General features: G+C 40.5%; 1 protein-coding gene across 9 annotated transcripts in view; it reads left to right on the top strand.

Annotated features, from left to right (window-relative positions):
• UBE3A (ubiquitin protein ligase E3A) overlaps positions 1-14,471 on the top strand; it is a 53,362-nt gene extending 38,891 nt beyond the window's left edge. For all 9 annotated transcript variants that reach the window (XM_057404453.1, XM_057404460.1, XM_057404457.1 and 6 more), the window contains 7 exons: positions 5,773-5,917; positions 9,578-9,783; positions 11,569-11,733; positions 12,111-12,266; positions 12,359-12,432; positions 13,328-13,471; positions 13,700-14,471. In XM_057404453.1, coding sequence (XP_057260436.1) covers positions 5,773-5,917; positions 9,578-9,783; positions 11,569-11,733; positions 12,111-12,266; positions 12,359-12,432; positions 13,328-13,471; positions 13,700-13,820 — 1,011 coding nt within the window. In that variant the 3' untranslated portion in view covers positions 13,821-14,471. The remainder of the gene's footprint in view (positions 1-5,772; positions 5,918-9,577; positions 9,784-11,568; positions 11,734-12,110; positions 12,267-12,358; positions 12,433-13,327; positions 13,472-13,699) is intronic.
• Positions 14,472-24,030: the final 9,559 nt, after the last annotated feature.

The raw sequence follows: 24,030 nt of genomic DNA, 5'->3' as shown, positions 1-24,030 counted from the left end.
AGGTAATTTAAATCAGATCAAGCTCAAACATACTAATTTGTGGTGTCCTTGCAGTCTGCGAATACATGCTTGGGCAGTTGCCATGGATCCTCTTATGGCTGTTAATTTAAGCTGTCAGAACATGCTAAATTATGGTGATCTGACTCTGTCAAAGCCGCAAGAAGAGTAAGATTTTAAAACTGTTTATTCTGGAACAGAAAATAAAAGAAAAAGATAAAATTGTTCTAAATTCAAGTAGTCTGAGCTGAACTGTGCAGCCCAGGAATTTCTTGAAGGAAATAGATTACATTCACTAAAATGGAGAACAGTGAAGGCTCGCTGTTCTGGCCAGAGAGTATGTGCCGTTTCAAACAGGTGCAACAAGGTAACCGTTGTAAGATGATGTGGCCTTAAGAAAAAACAGTGTTGAAAAAAATATATGTAAAGGATCTGCAGAGTCACCTTTTAGCTATTGTTACGTTTTAACTGATGATATGAAGTATCAGTGCTCAGAAGGAGATTTTGGATATTCCTGAAGAAGTGGTAGGAGTTAAGAAATGACCAAATGGAACATGTAGTAAACATTGTCTCTGTCTACTACAATGTGCCTATGTCTGTCTCTCTCTCATTTGTTTTTTCTCATTGTAATATCAAAAACAATGCAATAGAAATGCATTAGGAGAGTCTAGAGTCTCTTTGGAGAGATTATAAATCCTCTTAGTGGTAAAAAAGATGACAGAGTACATAAAAGATGGCATGAAGAAATGGAATGAGGAATACTGGTTTTCTTAACTCATAGCACCTGCTCATATTATCCAGAAGCAGGTTTAACACAAGCAGCTTTACCTGACTACCTTAAAATTGTGGATGTCTTTGCCCAGGCAGGGCATTACAGGTATTGGGCATTACAGGTATTTTGCTGTGACCAACACACAAACCTCAGAAAGTCTCTAAGCTGCAAATCTGCTGGAAGAGTGTTGTAAGGAAACTGCTGTTCCAACTGCTGTTGTCTCGCAGCTTCTTCTGTGACTGCCTGATCTAAGAATTGCATGCTGTTGTTACAGGTACTTCCTGTAGCAGATTGAGAAGTGATTTTAGTAATTTTTAAACTTCACTTCCACTTCCTAATTGGTCTGAAATAAGTCTTCAGTCTTGAGTACTAATCCTTAAAGTTACTTGTTCTGTCTATGATTCTAGTCAAAGATAGTTACCATGCACTGACAGCATAAAACCCAAGTGAAAGCTACACTGTATGAGTTTGTATCAGTAATGGTTGTGGTTTTGGGTGCACTACTGAGCTTCAGAAGGGTCTCACTGAAAACTGTCAGAAAGATATTGCCAAGATAATATTCTTAAGTAGTAAAAGCATATTCTTAGATCTGTCTAGTGGCAAAGCATTTCCAAAGGTGCTTAAATTACAGGTAAGTAATTATGATTACAAATATTTTTACCCTTGAATTGCGTTTTTTTTATTTCTGGAGTTTGAATACTTAAAGACTTCAAAGTAATTACATACATGGGTCACTAGACTTGTGTCTTTACAGAACAGTCAGTGCAGGCCGTTTTAACTGTATATGGACTAACTCTGAGAACTTCCCAATAAAAGCGTTTTCATAAGTATTTATTAAAATGAGGCTGAGATTCTTATTCATATTTTCCTTATTGATGCTGGATATTTTTCAAGCAAATACATCAGCCTTTATAATTTCTTCTTGCAAATGGACTATACCAGTCTTTCTCTTCTAATTGATCAAGATAATTGAGTGATCACCAAGCTGGGTTTCTCTTATCAATATTTAATATTTAAACTTCTAGAATTCAGTATGTACATCTCACTGTTTGGACTTCATTAAAACAAATATGAGCACTGGTAAGTGATGTTTATTATTATTATTACTGCAGGATTTTTTCTTGCGAATTTGAAGCAATACATTTTAAATGCAGTAACTTGTTAAGAGTTGCTTATTAAGAGAATCACAGTTCACTCTGAAACATGTACATCTAAGCAAAAACTTTATTTGCACATTCATTGCTCAGTTTCTTTGCATGTATGAAATTTGCATCAGAAACTTCTTTTTCGTTTTTTTTTCATTGAAATGGACTTAATGAAACACGCTTTCCTTCTATTATGTGTTTGTTATATACTTGTATGTGTGTTAATCTGAAAAGTCATTGGGGTGAGGAATTTTGGAATTGGTAAAGCGGTAGTCCCCACATTTGTTAAGGAGCCCTTACATCTGGGAGTTGGTAGCTCAGTTTGCAGTTTTTGAAAGCAGTTAATATGCCTTTTTGCATCTAACAAGTTTGAGGTCAGCTGTACTTCTGCTGCATCATGTTGTGTGGATGTGGTAGTATTGAAAGGAAGTTTATCCTTAAATCCCTTCTTCATCATTTTTATCACTCAACAGCTATTTGTATGTGGATTTATTCTCAGGTAGCAGTAATTTAATGGGTGTTAGCTACAACACTCAAGTTGTGCAAGTGAAAATGTGGTGGATTCCTTCATCAGAGTCTGGCTGGTACTTGCTCACAAATTAGAAATTCAGTTTGACAAATTTCACATGGAACTTAGATAGCTGGCAGGCAGCAGGCCTCTTGCTTGTAAATGGCTGCTGAATATATTGATGAGCACAAACTCTTATGTGACAGCTGAACCAGTAGGCAGATTCTCTCAGAGTGTATTAGCAACAAAGTACTTAAGGACCTTTTTGGTTCTTCTAGAACTAAGTTGATGTTTGTGTGTCCTGTGGAAAATCTCAGCACCAGTACACCTTGGTTGCCATGAATGTGTGTGACTATGTTGACACATGCAAGCCCCACTCAAGCGTATACATGAACCATAAAGTACAGCTGGCAAGGATGCTGCTTAGTCATTTGAAGTTGCTGGTTTTCAGAAAAAATTCAGAAAAATGTAGTGATGGACTTGTCATGACGTGTCACTGGTACTTTCAAAATTGAATTAGTTGTGTTCATGTCATTTCTGCCTTCTAGTGAGGAAAGTATTCCTGCCATTGCCTGAAAGAGAACTTTTATGTTGCATTACTAGAACTTGAAGGGATTTTTGATTGTTTTTAACTGAATAGAAATTAGTTCAGCTACCATCAGTTTTAAGAAGGTAGCCAAACTCTGGTGTTACATCAGGCTTTTTAATGTTGTCATATTGGTGTCATGTATTTCTGAAGTTCGTATGTCCTTGCTATAGAAACACTGCTGCAGTTCTGCTAAAATTAGTGCCTCTCTACTATCATGACTAATGCTGTGTTTTCCACTCAGTTCCAATTTCCTTGTGGAATGTCAGTGTTGAGACAGGATGTTCAAAGGGGAGCTAAACCCACAACCTTCAGTTGAGCAGCTTAGCAACATTGTCCTGGTTATAGAATCTACTTCAATGAACATTAGGCTTTGACTCAAAATGCTAGCTTTCTGGTAATCTTTTATCTGACTCCCTCACAGACATCCAGTGCGCACTGTTCCAATATGTCCAGCCAGTGTTGCTCAACTACAAGTGCTTCCTTCCCCTTCTTTTTAAATGCTGCATTTCTTTTACATCACTCATTGCAGTGTAGTTCTCAGCCAAAAAAAAATTATTTTTGAAATATTTTTAATTGCTTCATGTTTATAAATATGAGAACTCTCCTTAGTAGAAGTGTATTTCTGTGACTCAGAAGAGCCTTACACTATGACAAAGGGTTGCTGTCCCAAAAGACATGCAAAGGCAATACTTGCTTTTTCAGAACTCCTCAAAATTCATGAAAATTGCAAAATAGAAAACTGCTGATGCTATATACTGCACAGCCAACAGCCCTGAGGAGAAAAAAAACCTGAGCCACTTGTAAGTGGAAGAGACTCAACTAGAACTGTCTGTCCAGCTTGAATGTATAACGAGTATTGAGGATCTTAAAATAAATGCTACTTCTCTGTTTTGAAAATCTTCAGTTGTATTTGAAACATGCCTTAAGCTCTATTGTTGTCCTGTTCAGGAAGAAAAGATTTTACATATCTGTAAGATGCACAATTTTAAGGTTTTCATGATTTTACGAGATAAAAGATTACATTTTATGGAAAGCATGTGATGAGAATAGCAGGGCAGGGGACGCACGCCACAACATAGTTTTGCTGCAGAAGTATTGTTGATAAAAATTACAGTGAATTTCAAAGAATAAATATTATTTGGTCTCCTTAAAGGCAAAGCCACTTCACTGCAAGTAGTATGCAATAGAATACCAGATGGTTTATGTAGAACATAACTATGTTTTCCAGATGATCTTGTAACGGTATCGGTCCCAATCAACTGATCTGACTTGCTCTCTTTACTGGGGTCTTCGTGGTTTGCCTGTTGTTTGGTTTGGTTTGGGTTTGGTTTTTGTTTGGGTTTTTTTACCTGAGCTTTATATGATCTGAAGTTACACTCTGTTTCCTTCTGACACTAGTTTTCAGTTCCAGGTAGTGCAATTTTCTCCACATGCTCTTTTTGCATGAGGAGCTTCAAAGTCTCTGGACCTGCTAATGCTAACTACCTTTAGCAGTGTCTCACATCTGCCCCTGCTGTGCTGCTTGAAACATGGGCTGGCTGATTTGGCAGTTACCAGGAGAAAATGTGTCTTACTGGTGCTGTCATTTTGAGTTGATGGTGTGATTATTGCTGTCTTTATCCTCTCTGTTCTGTTCCTGTTCTCCTTTACAACTGTGTAGTAGAACTCTGGGATGTAAAGAATGTGTTGGCATGTGTGTGTGGATAAGGTAAGTAGTGGAATAGAAGTGTTTCGGTGTGTTAAGGACACCTGGTGGTAAGTACAGGTTTCAGTAGTCCGGCTTAGAGGCAAATCTCACCAGTAATACAGTCTTGGTAGAGGAATGCACAGGTCCATTTGTGCTTTACTGCTGTTGCATTTTCTTCTTTGCCACAAAGACATGTTTAATATAATCATGTTGCACAGATTTAACCAATATATTTATGCTTTTAAGCAGCATAGTATCAGCTGCAAGGTATTCTTGCATAACTTTTGATTAACTGAAAGGATACATTTTTGTTGTAAGAAAGTGAAAGATATGTAATGGCCTTTATGTAGACATGAACTCCTTTCCTGTGAGATGTTATAACTGGTATTTGACCTTAACTGAATATTCACTTTCATGGAAGCAGTGCAGTAGATCTGTTTAAAGGCACTGAAGAAATAAGAGCAAGAAATTCTGAGACTTCCTTATTAGAGTCAAGAGGAAAGGAGACCAATTTGACTGTAATGTTAGTGTCTTCTAATTTCTGGGGTATTTTGTTTTGTTTGTTTTTTTCTCCATCTCTTTCTTTGTGAGATGCGATTACTAGTCAAAGGCTTGTCTTCTGTCTTTCACTCTGAAAACATATCTTGTGTAATCCCTTCACAAAACCATTTGTTGCAAACATGTAGATCAGATTGCAGTCTCTTTTCTTTGTCAGATGAATTTGATTATCCCAGTAATAAATCTTGTTTTCATACTGTTTTCTGTGAATTTTGTGCAACACAATGCTAACTTATTTAAAATAAGTGCTTAGAAGAATAGAAACGGAGAAGGCTAACAGTCTTAATTGGCTAACAGATCAGATCTGTGCTAAGTTTCTTGCTGTGTTAATCCCCAAATTCTGATACAGGCTTAGAGTGATTTAGCGTTACTATTGGTTTCTGATATTTTACCGTTGAGATTTATACTTGCTTTCTTAAGTTTGGAGGGTAGTTTTGATTTCATTATTTGATACTCAGTCGACTCTTCTGGTAAACAGGTTTACTAATGAAATACTTCTGTCTGTTCACTCAATAGCTAGAGATGATTGCCATGGAAAATCCTGCAGACTTGAAGAAGCAATTGTATGTTGAATTTGAAGGAGAGCAAGGGGTAGATGAAGGAGGTGTTTCCAAAGAATTTTTTCAACTGGTTGTGGAAGAAATCTTCAATCCAGATATTGGTATGTGATATAAGAATTTACTAATTTATCAAATTTTTCACACAAAAGGTTGGAGCAGATGATCTTTCAAGGTCCCTTCCAACCTGGCCTGTTCTGTGTTTATGCAGTGCCTTTCTGTATCTGCTGCTGCTTCTTTCTGAAGCTCTCCAGATTTCTTGGTGATCATGAGAGCATTTGACCCCTTGAGGCTCACTGTGTCTTTATCATCAGTCATCCTCCTAAGGAGGAATGATGAAAAGCTATGTGTATAGCTAGTGAAAGCTGCCACTGCCTGTTTGAATATACATCAGTAGTATAGGGTTTCTTTGCAGGGTTCCTGTGTTTTTTCTCTCACCTTTCTCCTCACTCTGCTTTGTGATTAGCTTCTAGAATTAGTAATCAAACCAAAGAGGAAGAGCTTCTGCAATAAAACCAGAGTAGGACTTATGGTGAGTTTTTATTTCCTCCCCTTCCTCCAGCTTAAAACGTCTGATAGCGTCAGTTCTTCTAATGATTTCATCTAAAAAGGGGTACAAATCCAAAGTGTAGCAGTAATGTCAGATTTCATTGTAGTTACTTAGAACTAAGATTTTGATATATCAGAGCCAAAGTTTTATATTTGTGTTTTAACAGTCATATTTCCATCTTGCCTTTTTTCTCTTTTACCCTCCTTGCTCCCTGCACTAGTGTCTAACGCTTCTGCTTCATATATGCAGAGACGTACTGCTTTTAATATGCAGCTGGTCTGCTGCTCTGATAAGATTAAAATGTCTTAAAATGTTACTAATACTTTGTGTTAGAACAGAAATGAGACCTAGCAGGTTCTTATACTAATTTCATAGTTTCTGAACGATGATGACATATTGCAGTTCCTGTTAAGGCTTCCATTAAAGAAGCTCAACAGCATGTAGCCATTAGTTAATTTGGGTTCATTGAGCTGTTTTAAAAAATAAAGCTGCTGGTTTTGTAGCTTAGAAAATTGATGAATATAAACATAAAAGTTCAGTTTGTTCAGGTTGAAGAGGAAGTCCCCAGAATCAGTAACAGGATCTGAACCTTGACGCTTACTATTACCCATACACAAGCCAGTTCTTATCACAAGCAATACAGATCCATAGGCAAGTCTTACTCTGAAAACTACCATTAACTTGGAGGGATTGGAATCTGAATTAGCAAGGTTACTTGGAATAAATTGGAGTACAACAAAATAAGGAAGTCTCCCTACTTTGACAAAGGTATATTTTCAATGCAAAATACATTTATTCTCTTTACCTGAGTTTAGCTAAGCAGAAGTTGCGTGCGATGCCTATATTGAAATAATCCCATTTAGTAACTGAAATCTGATTCAGCTAAAATCCAGCAGTGTATATATGCTCCCTGTGTATAAAGATGGGTAATAGATAAGATGTGCATGCATGGTTTGTATTTTACTTCTGTATTCAAAATACAAAAAAGTAAAAAGTAAGTACACTTTTTTGTATTCATATCAACTTGGGGGGGGGGCTGGGTATTTATTTGCTTTTGACATAAATGTGCAAAACCAGAAAATGTAGCTTGCATTCATACTTTTGCACCTATTAATATGCACTGCAGTTTAACAGTTTATACACCATATATGCCAAGTGGGTTTTTGTTGATTCATAAACACTTCATTTACCAGAGAAAATGAAGGAAATCCTTTAAATGGAATTTAAAATGTCATCTGATAGGTATGTGTGAAGTCACGCTTATACCTGTAAATTTTGTTGCCATTACATTTCAAGTATTTTGATATTAAAGTACTGTCAGGTTTTACTCAAAGGAGGTAATTACTTGAGCAAAATTAGATTTATGACCAACAGTCACCATGGTAAAAGGAAAGAAGGAATAACTTTATACAGTATTCCAGCCAACACTATACAATTGGTTTTGTCTTATTGAAGCTTCCATTTTATTCTGGTGTTTTATTTTAATGTTAATGTACTATAGTCTTAGTTTTGGTCAATGACTAAAATGCTGTATTTCACATGAAAGTGTTTCCAGATGTTGGTCTGGGTGAAGTGTTAGTCCTTAATTATTAGACATTTGCTGGAGTTGTTTATTTTGACTGTTTAACTCTTCCATTTTCTTTCAGAAAGTACAAGTAATTGCTTTTATTTTGCCAGTAATCCAGAAGTTACTTCAGTCAATTCAGAAAATGGAATGCAGGGTTCTCTGTAATGTTTCTCCTATATATGTTTGTGTTCCTTATCCATTTCTGATTTCCAGCTACCTTACCTGATGTTAGTCTTGTTATTTATGTGCTTCCCCTAATAGCTGGCCCTGTCCTAGTATCTTACTGTGATAAATAATCTTCAATTTTGGGGAATAGCCAGTCTCTGAATGTGTTTGCAGGTCATTTCCTTACACTGAATGAGAATTCAGGCTTTATCTCTTAGCTGAAGGTGACATTTTTAGTCTTGGGAGTAATTCTGTGACTCTGTTTGTGGCTTTGTAATCAGTTTGTACCATCTCAGTAGGCTGTAAATAAGCATATCTTTTAAGAGCTGACAAGATAAATCCTTGTGGCAAACGTAGTTCATGTTGTTGACCATGTGCATCTAAATTCTGTTGTGTTGGGAGGAAGGAGCCTCAGCACTTTTCCTTAAGCTCTGCCTGGAAATCATGATCTCAAGCTGTAAAGGTAACAGGTCACTGTGACTATACTAGTCTCTCCCCTTAAGTCTATGGGGTTTGAATTTATCTTGTTTTAGTATCTAGTAAGGAAATGGATTTTACTGTAGGGTTCATTTAAATAGTGTATAGCCTATGCACAAACTTGGGTTTCGTAAACAAGAGCTAGTCTACAGCCAAAAGGGTAAGGCTTTATCCTTCTCTTGTCTATACAGCCGTATCCACTCCCTGTAGCTCCTGGCATTTGCCAGTTCAGCCGTTTGAAGACTTCTGTAAAGGTACTTAGTTTGTGGACTTTGCAGAAAATCAGATGAAGGGAGACAGGGAAGCAAAGCAAAACCTCTTCGCTTTCAACGGTGATAAGCTGTTAAAGTTGCATCCCCTCCTGTGAAACACAGTCTCATGTTACGTTTTCTCCTCAAGATGTATGTGATAGCTGCAGCAACAGTGGGCCTTGCCAAGTACCTTTAAACAAACAAAACCCAAATGTGGGGATCTAAGATTATATGTGATGGTTAATCCATGCCCTGTTCTCATAGCTTCCAATTCAGTCATAAGGCTGCATCTAGTCCTGTTCCTTTGCTGGAACTGATCTGGAAAAGCCTTTAAGGAAAGGCTGTTGCTCTGTACTAATTGGAGTTCTTCAGGATTATTTCATCCACATGTGTTTTGACTGTTATTTTCTTGTCCTGTTGTATTTATCGAAGTTACAATGTATGTTGACAGTGTGCTCCTGGCTACTTAGTAATGGCAGGCGATGAAAGGCCCTGCATGAACAGGTTTGGTGGGCATTGCAGGATATTGTATCGCAGGTTTCTGGCATACTTTTAGTGATAATGTTAGTAACAGTATTTTGAGCAGCTCAAATTACCCTAAGGTAGGCAGGTTCTCTTCGCATTAAATTCACTATAATGTTAAGCTAAGCATGTTTTAGAGGCATTCTAATGCAAATGTGTTTATAATGGTGTGTTTTACATGTCATTTTTATTGAAATGTAACCATGATTGTTCAACTTCATTTTTCTTACAGGGATGTTCACATACGATGAATCTACAAAACTGTTCTGGTTTAATCCGTCCTCTTTTGAAACCGAGGGTCAGTTTACACTGATTGGCATAGTACTGGGGCTGGCTATTTACAATAACTGTATACTGGACGTACATTTTCCCATGGTTGTCTACAGGAAGCTAATGGGCAAAAAAGGAACTTTCCGTGATCTGGCAGACTCTCATCCTGTAAGTTCATTATGTTCTTTGAGTTTATTAATGCATTTGTCATGCAACAGATACAAATAATGCAAGTACAAGATCACTGTCAGAAGTGGAAGTGAAATAACCAGTGACTTGTGTAAAGACTATGCATTTGTTAAATATTAATTCATAAGCAGTAAAATCTCTTACTACATCTGGCTTGGAGGAAGAATTGTCAAGTCAACAAATAGGGCTGGGTATCAGTAAGGCTTTGTTACATTTTTATTTTACATGCTGTCTAAATTGTTTATTATCACTAAGCACTACTAAGCAGTAACTATTATTCATAGTATCTTCCCAAAAAGACTTCTAAAATTAGGCTGGTTATATTTATTTGTAGAAGTAGATTTCTACAACAGATATGAAAGTAACAGTAGACATGCAAAAAAGGTGTGATGCACTTGGGGTTTGGTTTTGGTTTTTTGTCTTAAAGCAAAAGACGGACGAGGCAGTCTGAATATCTGCACAGTTTGGGAGCAATGATCAGTATCCGTCTTCCCTACCTCTCCCCAGCCAGTGGCTATACAAAAGCACTAAGCCATGCGTGTGTTTTAGATAGAGCATAGAAGCAGCTATGCAGGGTGACTTGCCCTGCTTCATCTGCAATTAAAAATCACCAGTAGCTTTCTCACATGCTAGCTAATATGAGTTGGAATGCTTCATTTCTCTTTTCATAAGTGCTTATGCAAATCTTCAGCTACTCAGAAAAGATGAGTAGAATCATAAAATCAACTGTTTGAAAAGACCTTTAATATTGAGTCCAGCTGCTAGAGCATGGAGGATGTGGTGGTCACCAGCCCTCACACCAGCAGTTCCAAGTCCAGCCGCTGTCAGCGCAAGGTATTTTAAAGGTGCTGTGGAAGAATCAAAAGGATATATTTAGTGAAAGGATGAGGCTTACATGTAAACTCTTTTAATAATTGAAACATTTAGGAGGAATTTATTATTTCTACTTCACTATAAAAAATACAGTTGCACTCAGTTGTTGCTTTTCCTTTGTTTTGCATTCTTGAGTCCTACACCTCTGCCTCAGACAAATAATTGTTCCCTTTGTGCATAGCCTTTGGTTTCCGAAAGAGTCTTGAGCTTTTCTTGAGGCATAGCATGGAGGAAGGCTGGTCACTCCTTTGAATAGAGCAAGCTCTTGCAGTTAATTTCAGATTCCACTTGGCAAATTCTGACTTAACTTGTGATTTTAGTTATTATTTTTTTTATTTGTGCATAAATGTTTTCTTCTTAATAACTGCCCGTCTGTCGCTTCAAGATTGCTTCCTAGTTCGTTTGGGGTTTAAATCAAGATGTAGAAGACAGAAGCTTGCTGCCTGGAGTTTAGCTGATATAAGATACAGCATTTTCTTTTGATTTTAATGTGTGTACGTTCAACCTACTAGCGTAACGTGTTCTGGATGCCAAAAATAAATACAATTTCAAGAGAGTTTAACGGTAAAGAGGTAGTCAGTGACTCTTAAGCTACAGGTTTGACCATTGCATTTAGGAATATTCCTGTGTACTGGTAGGCTCTTCTAAAGGTTTTATCATTCATTGCCATGTTTCTTTTTTATCTTTCCTTAATATCTGCTATTGGTTCTTTCAAACACGGAGGTTAACATACCTTTGTTTGGACTGTCATGGGAGATCTTGGGGGACTTGTGTTATATAGAATGCAATAACCCTTTTTGAGCAGATGATTTTATGCCTTTTGGTATTACTCAGTGAAATCCTGAAATCTGCTTATGACAGACATTTATTGTTTTGTTTTTTTTTCACTAGGTTCTTTACCAGAGTTTGAGAGACTTGCTAGAGTATGAAGGAAGTGTGGAAGATGATATGATGATAACGTTTCAAATATCTCACACGGATCTCTTTGGCAATCCAATGATGCATGATTTAAAGGAAAACGGTGATAAAATTCCTATTACAAATGAAAACAGAAAGGTACACTCAAATGATTTTTAATGTAATCTGTAATTTTTAGATACTGTATGCAGAATTGTGTAGCACTGCAGAGGTTTGGTCTCATTCCTGACTTAAGCTTAAAAGCCTTTTTTAATTGCTATAGCACAGTATCGTTGTAAGCAGGAAAGGCTTATCTTTTAAAGAAAGCATTGATGTATGCATCTGTAGCTTCTGGATGTGGTGTTTGACCTGTCTGAGAACTGTGTGAGACATGTTCTGTATTATTGCTGAGTAGAAGCTGAACCCAGGTAATCTACATAGAATTACGTGTATTTTGGGGTCTTACATTTTTTGGAGATACGTTGAGTGGCATGTGTCAAAGTACTAAGGTTTTTTGGGGGATTGTTTCCTTACAGGAATTTGTCAATCTGTATGCTGACTATATCCTCAATAAATCAGTAGAAAAGCAGTTCAAGGCCTTTCGGAGAGGATTCCACATGGTGACCAATGAATCTCCTTTGAAATATTTATTTAGACCAGAGGAAATTGAATTACTTATATGTGGAAGTAGGGTAAGAATTCTGAATGTACACCAGAAAGTGGAGCTTTTTTGATCCTAAGTACCTAACTAGTGGTCATTTTAAAAAATGTCATCTTCTTACAGAATTTAGATTTTCAAGCACTAGAAGAAACTACAGAATATGATGGTGGCTATACCAGAGACTCTCTTATTATTAGGTAATTTTTATTTTTTTTCTGATTTCTGAAAGATAAAAAGCACTTGACATGGCTGTTTCTTCACAGTATTGTAACATGGAGTATTTTTGTAGTGCTGGAGATTCAAGTGTCTTATGTATAATTCCGCTTTACTCAAGTACCATCATTAGGAAAGAGCACATAGTTGTAAGTGTACTGTCTTCAGCTTCTAGTGAACTTTGGTAAAAATTAAGAGGGATTTTTCCCTGGGTTTTTGTCTTTCATACCATACAGTTAAATAATCCCCAGTATAAACAGGGCTGTTTCAATAAATAACCATTGCTTTGCTGCTGTTTTTAAAAAAAAAAAAGAAATCACACTGAATTGTTTAGATAGGTTGCATGAGTAAACCATTCTGCTCTAATTAGAAATCAAGTAAATTCAGTGTTTTTGATGTTTCTACTTTTGTGTCCCCTTTGACTAGAGAATTCTGAAGACAAGCATTAGGGAAGTGTGCATCTTGAGTGCTCTAGACTTTGCCAACTACTTAACTAATTCCTGCTAGGGTAGAAAACCTTGACAGCAGCTGTTTGCTTACTGTAGTGTTTAAGATGGTGGTAGAAATGAACATTGTAGTGGAACCAGTATAATTCCGTAGGAAATGGGAATCCTAAATTAAGTGATCTGAAAATATTCTTCATTTATCAGCCAAATTAACATTTAAAAACAGTTAAATTGCAGTGTTTTGGTACTAATTCTAATTTCTACTTCTGAATCTCATTTGATTGGTAAAGAAGTTACTGGTTTGGTTTATGAATGCAACTTGTAAACTTGCTGTTAGGGTTGATAAGGATAACTAAACATTCAAAGTTCAGTTACTTCCAAGAGTCTCATTTATACCAGGTTTCAGTTCACTTCTTGATTTCTTCCTTCATAGGGAATTCTGGGAAATTGTCCATTCATTTACAGACGAACAGAAAAGGCTATTCTTACAGTTTACAACAGGCACAGACAGAGCCCCTGTGGGAGGACTTGGAAAGTTAAAGATGATCATAGCCAAAAATGGCCCAGATACAGAGAGGTAAAAGAAAAAAAAGTCTACGTTTTTCTTGTTTGTTTATAAATGGAAGCAAATTCTTTGCTTTTAAGTTAACTTTGTTAAATCTGGACAGTTGCATCTTTAAGCAAAGTGGATTCTCTTTAAATTCATTATTTTGGATCTGTGAAAGAGCAATGTGTTTCTTTGCAGGTACTGCATGTTCCCAGATCTGAATTCTTGTTTTTCTCTTTCCCTTTGTTTTCCCCACAGGTTACCTACATCTCACACATGCTTTAATGTACTTTTGCTTCCGGAGTACTCGAGCAAAGAAAAGCTTAAGGAGAGATTATTGAAGGCCATCACATATGCCAAAGGATTTGGCATGCTGTAATGAATATAACAAAATAGAAAAAAATATATAAAAAAAAGGGATTACAAAATGATGGTGATGATGTCCCTGTCTAAAAAGGCCATAAGATAGTGAGCTACAGTAGTCACCTGTGTTTGTGCCTCCCTTCTTTACTGGGGACATTGGGCTGGAACAGCAGATTTCAGCTGCTTATATGAACAAAATCTTTATTTTTTCTTTTAGCGTGAAAGTGTTACATATTCTTTCACTTGTATGTACAGAGAGGTTTTCCTGAATATTTATTTTAAGGGTTAAATCACTTTTGCTTGTGTTTATTACTGCTTGAAGTTGAGCCTTTTTGAGTATTTACAAGAAAACAAACTGTACTCTCCCAAGGAAAATATTGCCATCATTTGTAGACCATGTAACCTTCAAGTATGTGCTATATTTTTGTCCCTGTATCTAATCAAATCAAGAACTGTACTTTTTGAAGAGTTTGCTTTTGAAACTTGAAGTCTTGGAAAACAGTGTGATGCAATTACTGCTGTTCTAGCCCCCAAAGAGTTTCTGTGCAAAATCTTAAGAATCAATAAAGACGGAAGGGAGAACTCGGAATGTTAAATTGCAGCCTTGAGAACTTTACTTTAGTCACAGCACAACAATTAAATCTCATTTCACTATATGTTGCCTACACATGTCTTGTAATAAACTGTGTTTTTAATTAGGAAACATTTCTTAGCATAAGAAAGGGTAGAAATTTTAGTTACTTTTTTTAAAAAGATGTTTACTGGGGAAAGTGCATTTTCAACTGAACAGCTTTAGAGTAGGGAGTGAAGTGTTTGGAAAAAAGATAGGAAGTTTTTGCTTTATTATAAACAAAGCATGTGGAAGTGCACTTAAAATGAAGTTTTATTCTTAATTGCCTATTACGTTGACATTTTAAATAGACAATCCAAAGTCTTCCCTACATGTTATGTCATCACCGTTTATTTAATGACTTATTGTTCCTACTTATCAAGGCACATGATCAGTGTTGCAACATAATCTAAAGGGATGGCTACTGTATTTTAATCTCATCTAACAATAAGCAAAATTGAACAATATTAAACGTAAGGCCTACTTCATGTTGTACACTTCCAACCATTAATTAAACTGTTAGAAAGTAAGTACTAAGGTTATGTTCATCTATTACATAAAGTATTCAGTAGGTTTTTAATTTAACTCTACAAATCATATCAGAAATAAATCCTTTACCTTTCGTAGTCTGTGTTTAATGTTAATTTCTCCTGTTGCAGTGTATGACAAAGGGATTATGCATTTTTAAGTGAGGATGTAACTGGCATATCTCTTTTTTCCAATACAAGCTGCAGCGGATGTGCAGAGCTGAGCTTGTGCCTTGACGATTGCTTATAACTGACTACTACCGATCAATCCCGTGACTGTGTGGAATTGGCATTAAAAGGCATAGTTTTGAAATCATTGGAGAAAGAAAAGCTGTCTTTCAGGACTATTTTAATAAATTCTTTCTAGTAATAGAAACAGACAACTGTTATGTGACTGATGCTGAATAAAACAGTGACCTTTTTCACCACGGTTCAGTGAAAAAGAAAACCAGTGACTTCCTTACTTTGATGAATTGGATATTACATTATTTGATTAGAAAACGTTGTAGTACAGCATAAGTTGAGGGTTACAGGTGTGGAAATCTCTCCAGAGGTGAACTGTAGTGATGTGGGGTCCAGTGATGTTCCCCTCTCAAATCCAAGACAACCTGGACACAGGGACTGAACCTCGCTGGAGAAGGATTGGTGCTGGCTGTCTTCTGGTGTTTGAGCTGGAGGTGGCAGGTAGGGCAAGCTGTTCTGGATGTTCACCTTATTTCATGTCTTTTGAGAGGAAAACAAGATATACCAGCCTCTGGGTAGGGAAGCTGACAACAGTGCCGGCAGATTCCTTCAGGTTTGGGGCGTCTTTTACTGTAAGTGGCAAGACAAGATTTGCCAAGTGGCTTGAGGTGTTTTGTGACAAGTATGAACCCCATCATGATACTGCTGTGTGGTATGTACGACATCAATAATCTAATGCTGTTGAGCCGTGTCCCTATAACTTGTCTTATTCTGATATAGCTGTGGATGGTGGTTTTACCCAGCTAACAAGTGGGTAAAATTCATGTTGTTTTTTTAAATGGACCCAAAACCAGGGCAGACAGCATCACTGGATAGCAATACAAAGTTTTCCAACCGAGGTGTTGGCATTGTGAATATGCTTTTTCTCTTCCTTTAGCATTAAGATTAAAATAATACATAATTGTATTGGCCTTTAAAAGTATAAGCTGTTTTTCAAGGAATCATTTTCAGGTAAGATATAAGCACTTCATATTGACAGGTTTCCTGTTTAAATACATACTGCCACCCGCAAAATGGCATGGTATCAAAACCTTATGTCCTTAGTGGTGTTACAGGTGTGCTTGTCCAGCTGCAGCAGCTGATAAGGTTTAAAGTAAATAAATCTTGAAGTCTTGTAGCTGCACGCTGCTCTCCTGCCCTGCAGAAGTTCCAGTCAGTCCTCTGCTGCTTGGAATGTTTGTCATACTGGGGAAAATGCCATTTTAAGTTCTTTTTTTCTTCAGGCACACCTGGAATGTCTTTAACTCTCTTGTAGTCTCTCGTAGTCTTTCAGCAGCATTTAGGAAACTTTAGGTCTACAAAGCTGACCTTGGAAATATAGGTGTACTTCTGTGTCACTGAAATACCTCTTTCAGGTGAGAGAGACATAAGGCTTCTCATCCAAGGTAGCACTGTGATGCCAGTGTGCTGGTGTTCTCTTTTCAGGGGGTCCTTAATTTGTTAACAAGAAAATGTTTGGGGCATCTCAGCATTGTCTCATATGACACAATCCTTTTTTTTAATTTTATTTTTCTCATAGAAATGTATTTCACTTGGATGCAAATTCCTATTTCTCTGAACTGTACTGTATGAAACATCAGTCCCTCTTTTGCAGTGGCTGGTGTATGGGGTGGGAGCTGGGCTTGGCTGGTGGAGTCACTTGTGTTGGCTGGTGGGGGAGCAAGTGGAGGGATGAGATGGGAGAGGAGGGGATGGGGCAGCAGAAAATTAAGAAGAGAAGCAGTTGGAAAACATCCTGATTGACAATGGCTAGGGAAGATGAAGGAAGCAGAGATGTGCTTGGTTTTATTTCCTTAACTGAAAGGAGTCTTGTAAAGGATCTTGGGAAGACAAGGAATGTGGGAAGGTGGTTTTAATTGCAGAGGGTGCCATGTTGAGATAACACCAGCATGGGTTTGTTCTGTTCTGCAGTATTTGTAGGATACACTCGGTGGTCCTGACAAATAACTGAAGCCAGCCTGCTACACTTGTTTATGGATGTCTGCTCGATATATATCCTGCTTCAGGGGGTTTTGTGTGTGAAAATTTCTTAAGAGACAAGGACACTGGAGATGCAGGTAGAGGGCAGGAATAGTTACTCTGTTTTAGGATAATAGCCTTAGGAACTGCTACGTTACCTTCCTGGGTAGGTTTGTGCATAGTTTTGAGGCTTAAAAACAAAAGCAGAGCTGACTGAAAGTCAGTGATCACTGGAGTTGGCTGCTGCCTTTGGGAGGACCCACAGCACAGCTAAACTACAAACAGCTACTTGTGCAGGGATGCTATGGCTCGTACGGGCTTGGCTGACAACTAGAACTGAGCAATGTCAGGTGAAGATAAAACCCAGCAGCTTGATTTGTGCCTGAACTGTTGTCATGTGCAAAGCTGACGTGAGTCCTTTCTGCTTAATGTCAGTGAAAGCTCAGGTGTGCATTTCTGCTGTGCCAGGGGGGTCACCTACAGAGAAAATCCCTGAAGTCTGTTTTCCCACTGCAACCTTTTGCTTCCAGACCCGTGTAGTACCACAGTGTGAGCAGCAGCACTCACGAGTAACTGTTCATCCATGGCAACAAGTTGAAGGTTTCTGTTCTATGTTTTGAGATGCCATACCTTATGTGCTGCTAGGCTTGATTTAGTTATTTCCTGTTGCAGACATTCAGTGTTTGAGCAGCAAGGTGTAAAGGTCAGGTGAGCTCGTATGATGGCAATTAAAGGGGTTTCATTATTTCGTAAAATAATTGATGTTAATAAAAATGGGAAGCTCAACACTAGAATGTTCCATAGATGTTTTCAGATGAATAACATCCCTTGTGCTGTGTACACTGATTTTATTTTATTATTTAAGTTTTTAATGGTCATCTGCACATGAAGAATCCTTGCACTTTGTAGCAAGTCACCTTGTCACATAAAGCAGGTGACATTTTGGCTTCACCAACAGGGATACCTTATTCTCAAAACACAGCACAGACTTCTTTACAAGCATCTGATAAGGGCTGCTCTTGGGCCAGGGTTTTTCAGCTTGAATCTCTCCAGGGAGTGTCTCACATTCCCAAACTAAAATCCCCAACGGATATAATTTCTAACAAAATGGCTGTCAGCTGCCTTGAAGCAGGGCTGCAGCCACTGGGCTCTGCCCTTGCCAGGCTCCAGCTCAGTGGCCATCAGCCAGCCCAGGTGCGAGCACTCTTGGGCTGGAGATCATTCCCAGTGGCAGTGCTTGGGCCTCTCAGGGGCAAACCTCTTCCAAACCTGCAGCTTTTTGGCCAAGCAGTTGGACTCATCCAAGCCTGTTCCTTGCTGGCTTTGAAAGGCTTCCTGGGTTGGGACTCTGTTTCTGGGACCACACGCTACTGCTGTTACCACCAGTAGGATGGTTTTAGTCCCTTCTGTCTTCTGTGCTCTTGGCTTCTCTCGAAGGGACAGTGGGTGGCTTGGAGCCAGCACACAGCTGCTGTATCCTACTACAGACCAGCAGCTGCAAAGGTTGACGCTGGAGCTGCAGAAGCAACAGGGATCTGCCCCTGAGCCTCAGCCACTGCTGGAGGGCTGCAGGTGGTAAAACTGAGTTGTCTCAGCAGCATCTGCAAGGTGGGAGCTTCCAGCAGCCATATGCTGCTGTTTTCACACTTCTCTAGGCATGTCCCAAGAGTGGTTGCAGCCTCTGGACTCTCCCAGTGGCCAGCGGCAGCACCACTTGGTCCCATCACCTTCTGAGTTCCTTCTGCCATTTTTTCTCCCCTGCACAAGTGAGGATGGAGCCCTCTTGGACTGAAACCCACAGAGCAGCTAACTGCTGTGCTGCCCACTGCTGCTCCTGCCCGTAGCACTGGAGATGGCTGAGCAAGGACCATGCTCCACTGGAGACATCGCTGTTGCCCATCAGTCTGGCACGGCCTCTGCTGGCCACCAGAATGTGAATCGGTTGCCTGGTCGATAGACAAGGGACTTCCCTTTCTGCTTTCTCCAGGTCTCTGCATCTCTTCTGTAACAGCTGCTCTTCCCCAGGCAGCGAGCTGAGCTGCATGGTGCTTCTCCTTTGCCTGGGATGGGTTTGTCACCCCTGCTCTTGGCTTCAGATTTGAACTGCCTCTGGCTGCCGTGAGGTGCTGCATGGCTCCTTTCTCACTCCTTCCTCATTGTGCTCATGCTCCTTTGGAGCCACTGCTTGCAGCTGGTGCAGTTAGGTTATGGCAGGTGAAAGCCTTTCAAAGCAATTGAAACCCTGAACTGAAGGTGTTTTGCTTGGAGCAGCTCCTCTGTCAATCTGCCCAGTCTGAACCATGCATGGAGAATCCCGGCTGTGGCTGATGGGACAAACGAGCTGTGGCATCAAGTGATGTGTTTGGAAAGGTGTGTGGTGCTTCCCTAGGAAAGCTCTGCAGCTTTTTGTGGCTATACCTGAGCTTTTTACCAGCCTTCATGCAAGCATGGTCAGAGGCAGTGGTGTTATTACAGGGAGATGAGGCATTGTGGTTCAATAGTCAGAATCCATTTTAAAAAACTCACCTCTGGATCATTTCCTTCACGACAGCGTGCCCAAAGTCGCTGCTAAGATGCTTCCTTCTGCCAAGTACCTGTGAACAAGCAGCCCTGAGGCTTGCTTTAAACAGCCTAAATGCAACTAAATATTGAAGATAGCGGGAATCCCACGGAAGCTGCTTGCATGTAGCTCTGCAGGTGACGTATATGTACTGCAGCATGCAACTGGCATTGATTCTCCTAAAAAACACAGATTTTTGCAGCAAGGTCCCTTCGATTCCTCAGCCTTGGAGGTGAGCTGAGCCAAAACCAGCAATCCTTCAATGCTATTTCAGCTGCTGCTCTGGGAAGGCAGGCAGTGTGCCCACTGTTCTCACTGTGATACCCACCTGCAGGGGTTGCTTGGGTGCAGTGGCTGCTGTGGGGTGACCCCTTCCAGTGTGATGTGGGAAACAGCTGTTGGCAGTAAGAACAGAAGGGGGGGGGGGGGGAGAGGGGTGTTAGGTTTTGGGGGGGTGTTGGGGGTATTGTGTTTTGTTGTTTTCTCTTGTCAGGAGACTAAAGAAATGATATGTCAAAACAGCTGAAAAGCTGATAAATCATGAGCTATTACTCAAGGTGTCCATCGGTCTGTAATGCAGTAGTCCTTTCCTGGTTTTCCATGTTACTGCTCTTCAGTTGCCCTGTTACAGAAAGGTTGATACCTGCCACTGTAAATGTTAAGGAAAGAAAAATAGAACCGTAACCATTAGTAGATTCCTTTCTGCACTTCTGGTTTTAGTAACCTACCCCCAGCTTACAGGTAAGACAGGTCCCTGTCAGAGCTGGACCATGTTGTCCTTTGCCTCTTGGGAGAGCATGGCAAGGGATGGCATGGGAGCTGTGGCCGCTGGCACTGTACCCTTTGCTCTCCCAGCAGAAGCCAAGCAGTAACAGTAGAGCTGGTAAAGATGATCTCTTTGTGAGAGCTGCTGCTGCTTCTGGACTAAAGCTGATGTTTGTGCTCATCCTTGGAGCTGAGGCCACCCCGTGTACTGCTCCTGAGGCTGCAGAAACCGCTTTTGCTTAAATAATGTGGGTCTTCCCTTCGTTTCTCACCCTGCCCGGTGCGCAGTGGGGTTGGGCTGCAAACACAGAGCAGCAGAACTGTGTCCTCCAGAGTGAAGCTGTGAGGGGCGTTCACTTGTGAGCTGCAAACGGCTGCAAAATCTGAATTTCAGAAACAAAACGCCTGACCGTTTTTAGCCCCAGAGGTTGCTTCTCAGGTCTTGCATGTGTGTCCTTCCCCGTCTGCCCAAGACCGAGTGGAAGGGAGCCAGGCTTCCCATCCTCCCTGTAAAGGAGCATCCTTCTTGAGCTCTGGGCTGTGTCTGGGTCTGCAGGGAGAGGGATGTTCCCAGATTGGTGGCTTCCCCCAAGAAAGGTGCCACAGCTGGAATCTTGTGCTTCAGCTGCCTGTTGACTTGCCAGCTCCATTTACTGCATAATTCATTTTGTTCTCAGGGATAGGTAAAGGGTTTTTCTGAAACTGTGTAAACAACAGTTTAATTCTTCCTGTGTGTTCCAGGATGGAAACGCCACTGGAAGCGCTGCAGGACTTTGAAGCCAAGTAAAACGCTGTCATCCCGCAGTCTTCAGGATGAAGAACAGCTCTTCCTTAGTCAGCCTGATTGTATTATCCTGTTGGACAACCTGGACTAGGTTTGGCCTGTGCAACTCTCTCATCCTTGCTGTCAGCAGTGATACAGGAACGTGTCTTTCAAAGCAACAACCTACAGACAGTCTTGGAGAAAGCACTAAAGCAGAAAGCACTAATGCTTTCATGAGGGAAAGGAAAATGACCAGTTTGTTCCTTAATGTAAAGCAGAGCCCTGTCTGGTTGTAAACATTTGGCAGGAATAAAACTGTAAAGCAGATGCCTTAAGGGAAAATAAATAAATCCTGGGCTCTTTCTGCAGAATGAGCTGCAGAGTTAAGCTAACCCCAACCCTTGCCTCTATGTATGGGAGTCTGTACAAAGGCATGTGATGTTTTGCTGTCACCACCATTTCTGTTGTCCAGCTCATTGAATTTTCCAGAGCTGAGCTTTCTACTGTAAAATCTGTTAAAGTAAAATAATAGTAGGGAACAAGGGAAAAAGGATGGGGTGCTATGGAGAGCACTCTGCAGAGCAGCACAGCTTGAATCGTTTGCTGTTAGGGAGCAGGGCTTATACCTCAAGGCCCTTATAGCATCCTAGAATGCTTTGGGTTGGAAGGGACCTTAAAGATCATCTGGTTCTAACCCCGCTGCCATGGACAGGGACACCTTCCACTAGACCAGGTTGCTCAAAGCCCCATCCAACCTGGCTTTGAACACTGCCAGGGATGGGGCAGCCATGCAATTAAGAACTTCTTCCCTGGAAATGCTTGCTCCAAGCAGCACCTGGAACACAGTGGTGCTGCTTCACCAGCTTTGCCCTCCTTTTGCACCTGCAGCAGATGTTCAAGCACCTCTGGCCTTCCCCATCAGGTGTTTCACTCAGCACAGGCAGTCTGGACCAAGACTCCCACCCCATGGCCACCCTTTTGGCACAGGCTGGCTCCCGTACCTGTGTGAAGTGGATGCTGTGCCTGTGAAACCCCTGTCTGCAAATTCAGGGCATGTGTTCAAATGCTTTCTAAGAGCTGTCTCCTTCCTGGCTTTCTCTTATGGTGGGTTGAAAGACCAGGCAAGCCCATGCCAGGTACTGCCCAAGGCCCTGGTCTAGTGGAATGTGTCCCTGCCCGTGGCAGGGGGTTGGAACCAGATGAGCTTTAAGGTCCTTCCAACCCAAACCATTCTCTGTTTTCTGGTAGGTGACACGTGTTTGTGTGCAAGTAGCAGAGTGCTGCCAACACATTTATTTCTGCTGGACAAGGTGCCATCCCTGCTGTGTCACCCTGCATGGGGAAAGGGAAGGCAGGAGCCAGGTGGCTCTGCCACCCACAAGGCTTGGTGCCACTGTGGAAGCGGGGTGGGGGGTCAAGGCTCTTGTGTCTGCGTTGTATCTGCAAACACAGTGATGGTGTCAAAACCGGGCATGGGACCAAAGCCGTGTTGTGCCAGCTGCCCCATGCTGAGGGGAGACCAGCGCCATTCCCACTTGGTTTTCTGTCACTTCAGATCTCTGTTCAGCTAAAGCTTTCTGGGCAATGTGATAGTGGCACGATGAAAGTCTGTCATGAAATGCTAAAATCCAGAGGGATATGGGTAAGAGAAACCACAGAGTTGCTTGAATGTTACTCAGAATATTTTAATGTACATGCTGCCACATTAAAGAAGCGGAAAAAGCATCTTACAGAGATGATAGATGTCAAAGGATGCAATTTCATCATGCCAGAAGCTGTACGTTTCCAAATGACTGAAGCCAATAACATCAAAATAGCTCTTTTTCTGGCATGTGAAAACCAAACAAGTACAGAAAAGGGAAGAGCAAACACATATTTAATGGATAGATTAAGCTGTTCTGATCCATCAGATGACAAAGCATTCTTGTGTTTGGGGGGGGGGGTCTTAACAGGTAAAAATTTGGTATAAGTAATACTTTAAACAGTTCTATCTGTATATTCCTAGCAGGCTGGAACAGCTGTAGGATGTTGGGTAGGTATTTAGATATTTACAGAGAACAATGACTGATGTAGACCGTGACAGTATGAAACCCTACCAGACATGGCATTTGAGTAACACGACAGTGAACATCAGCTACAGGTGCATGTGGTACCTGCCTGTTACAAGGGGAAAGCTGCAAGTTCAGCAGCCTGTGACTATCTGTGCTTACAGTACCAACCCAGCCCCACTTTCAACCCTGCCTTCCTCAGTGTGGGGTGAGGAAGGCGCTCAGACCCCTGCCAAAAGCACCTCTCTTACGTCCCCTAATTGTCTCAAGCCCCTATGTCGTGGTTTAAGCCCGGCCAGTAACTCAGAACCACGCCGCCATGGTGAAAATAAGGACGAGATTCAGCTGAAGGACTTCCGAACTCCACTGGCCAGAGGTAGGTCTCAGCTACTTTCCAAAGCACTTGTTGCAATCAGTGGAAACTTTGGTAACAGAGGTTAAGCCCAGCCTACAGTAGATCCCTAAGTCTAGCTGGCTTCTAGGCTGATGATAAGAGTTTAGACATGGCCTGTGTGTGGACATCTACTACCTGGTGGTTCCTTTGGCAGTGTCCTGGCAAAGCCCTGTTCCTTAGTCACTGTCAGATTTGTCTCTCACCAGGCCCAAAAGTATCAACAGGAGGGGGACAGCTGCTTGCCCAGAGACAAGTGGCTACTTTGAGCATCTGTACTCACCAGAGCAATGGTCTCTGTTTATTTCATTGTTCAGCCTAATGAGCATCTGCACAAAATGTAACATGGCTTTCCAAATG

Source organism: Pezoporus wallicus, unplaced genomic scaffold (genome assembly GCF_028554395.1).
Source record: "Pezoporus wallicus isolate ANWC-B61680 ecotype Strahan unplaced genomic scaffold, APGP_CSIRO_Pwel_v1 contig_5787, whole genome shotgun sequence".
Lineage (NCBI taxonomy): Eukaryota > Metazoa > Chordata > Aves > Psittaciformes > Psittacidae > Pezoporus > Pezoporus wallicus.
This window is presented reverse-complemented; position numbering and strand designations above follow the sequence as displayed.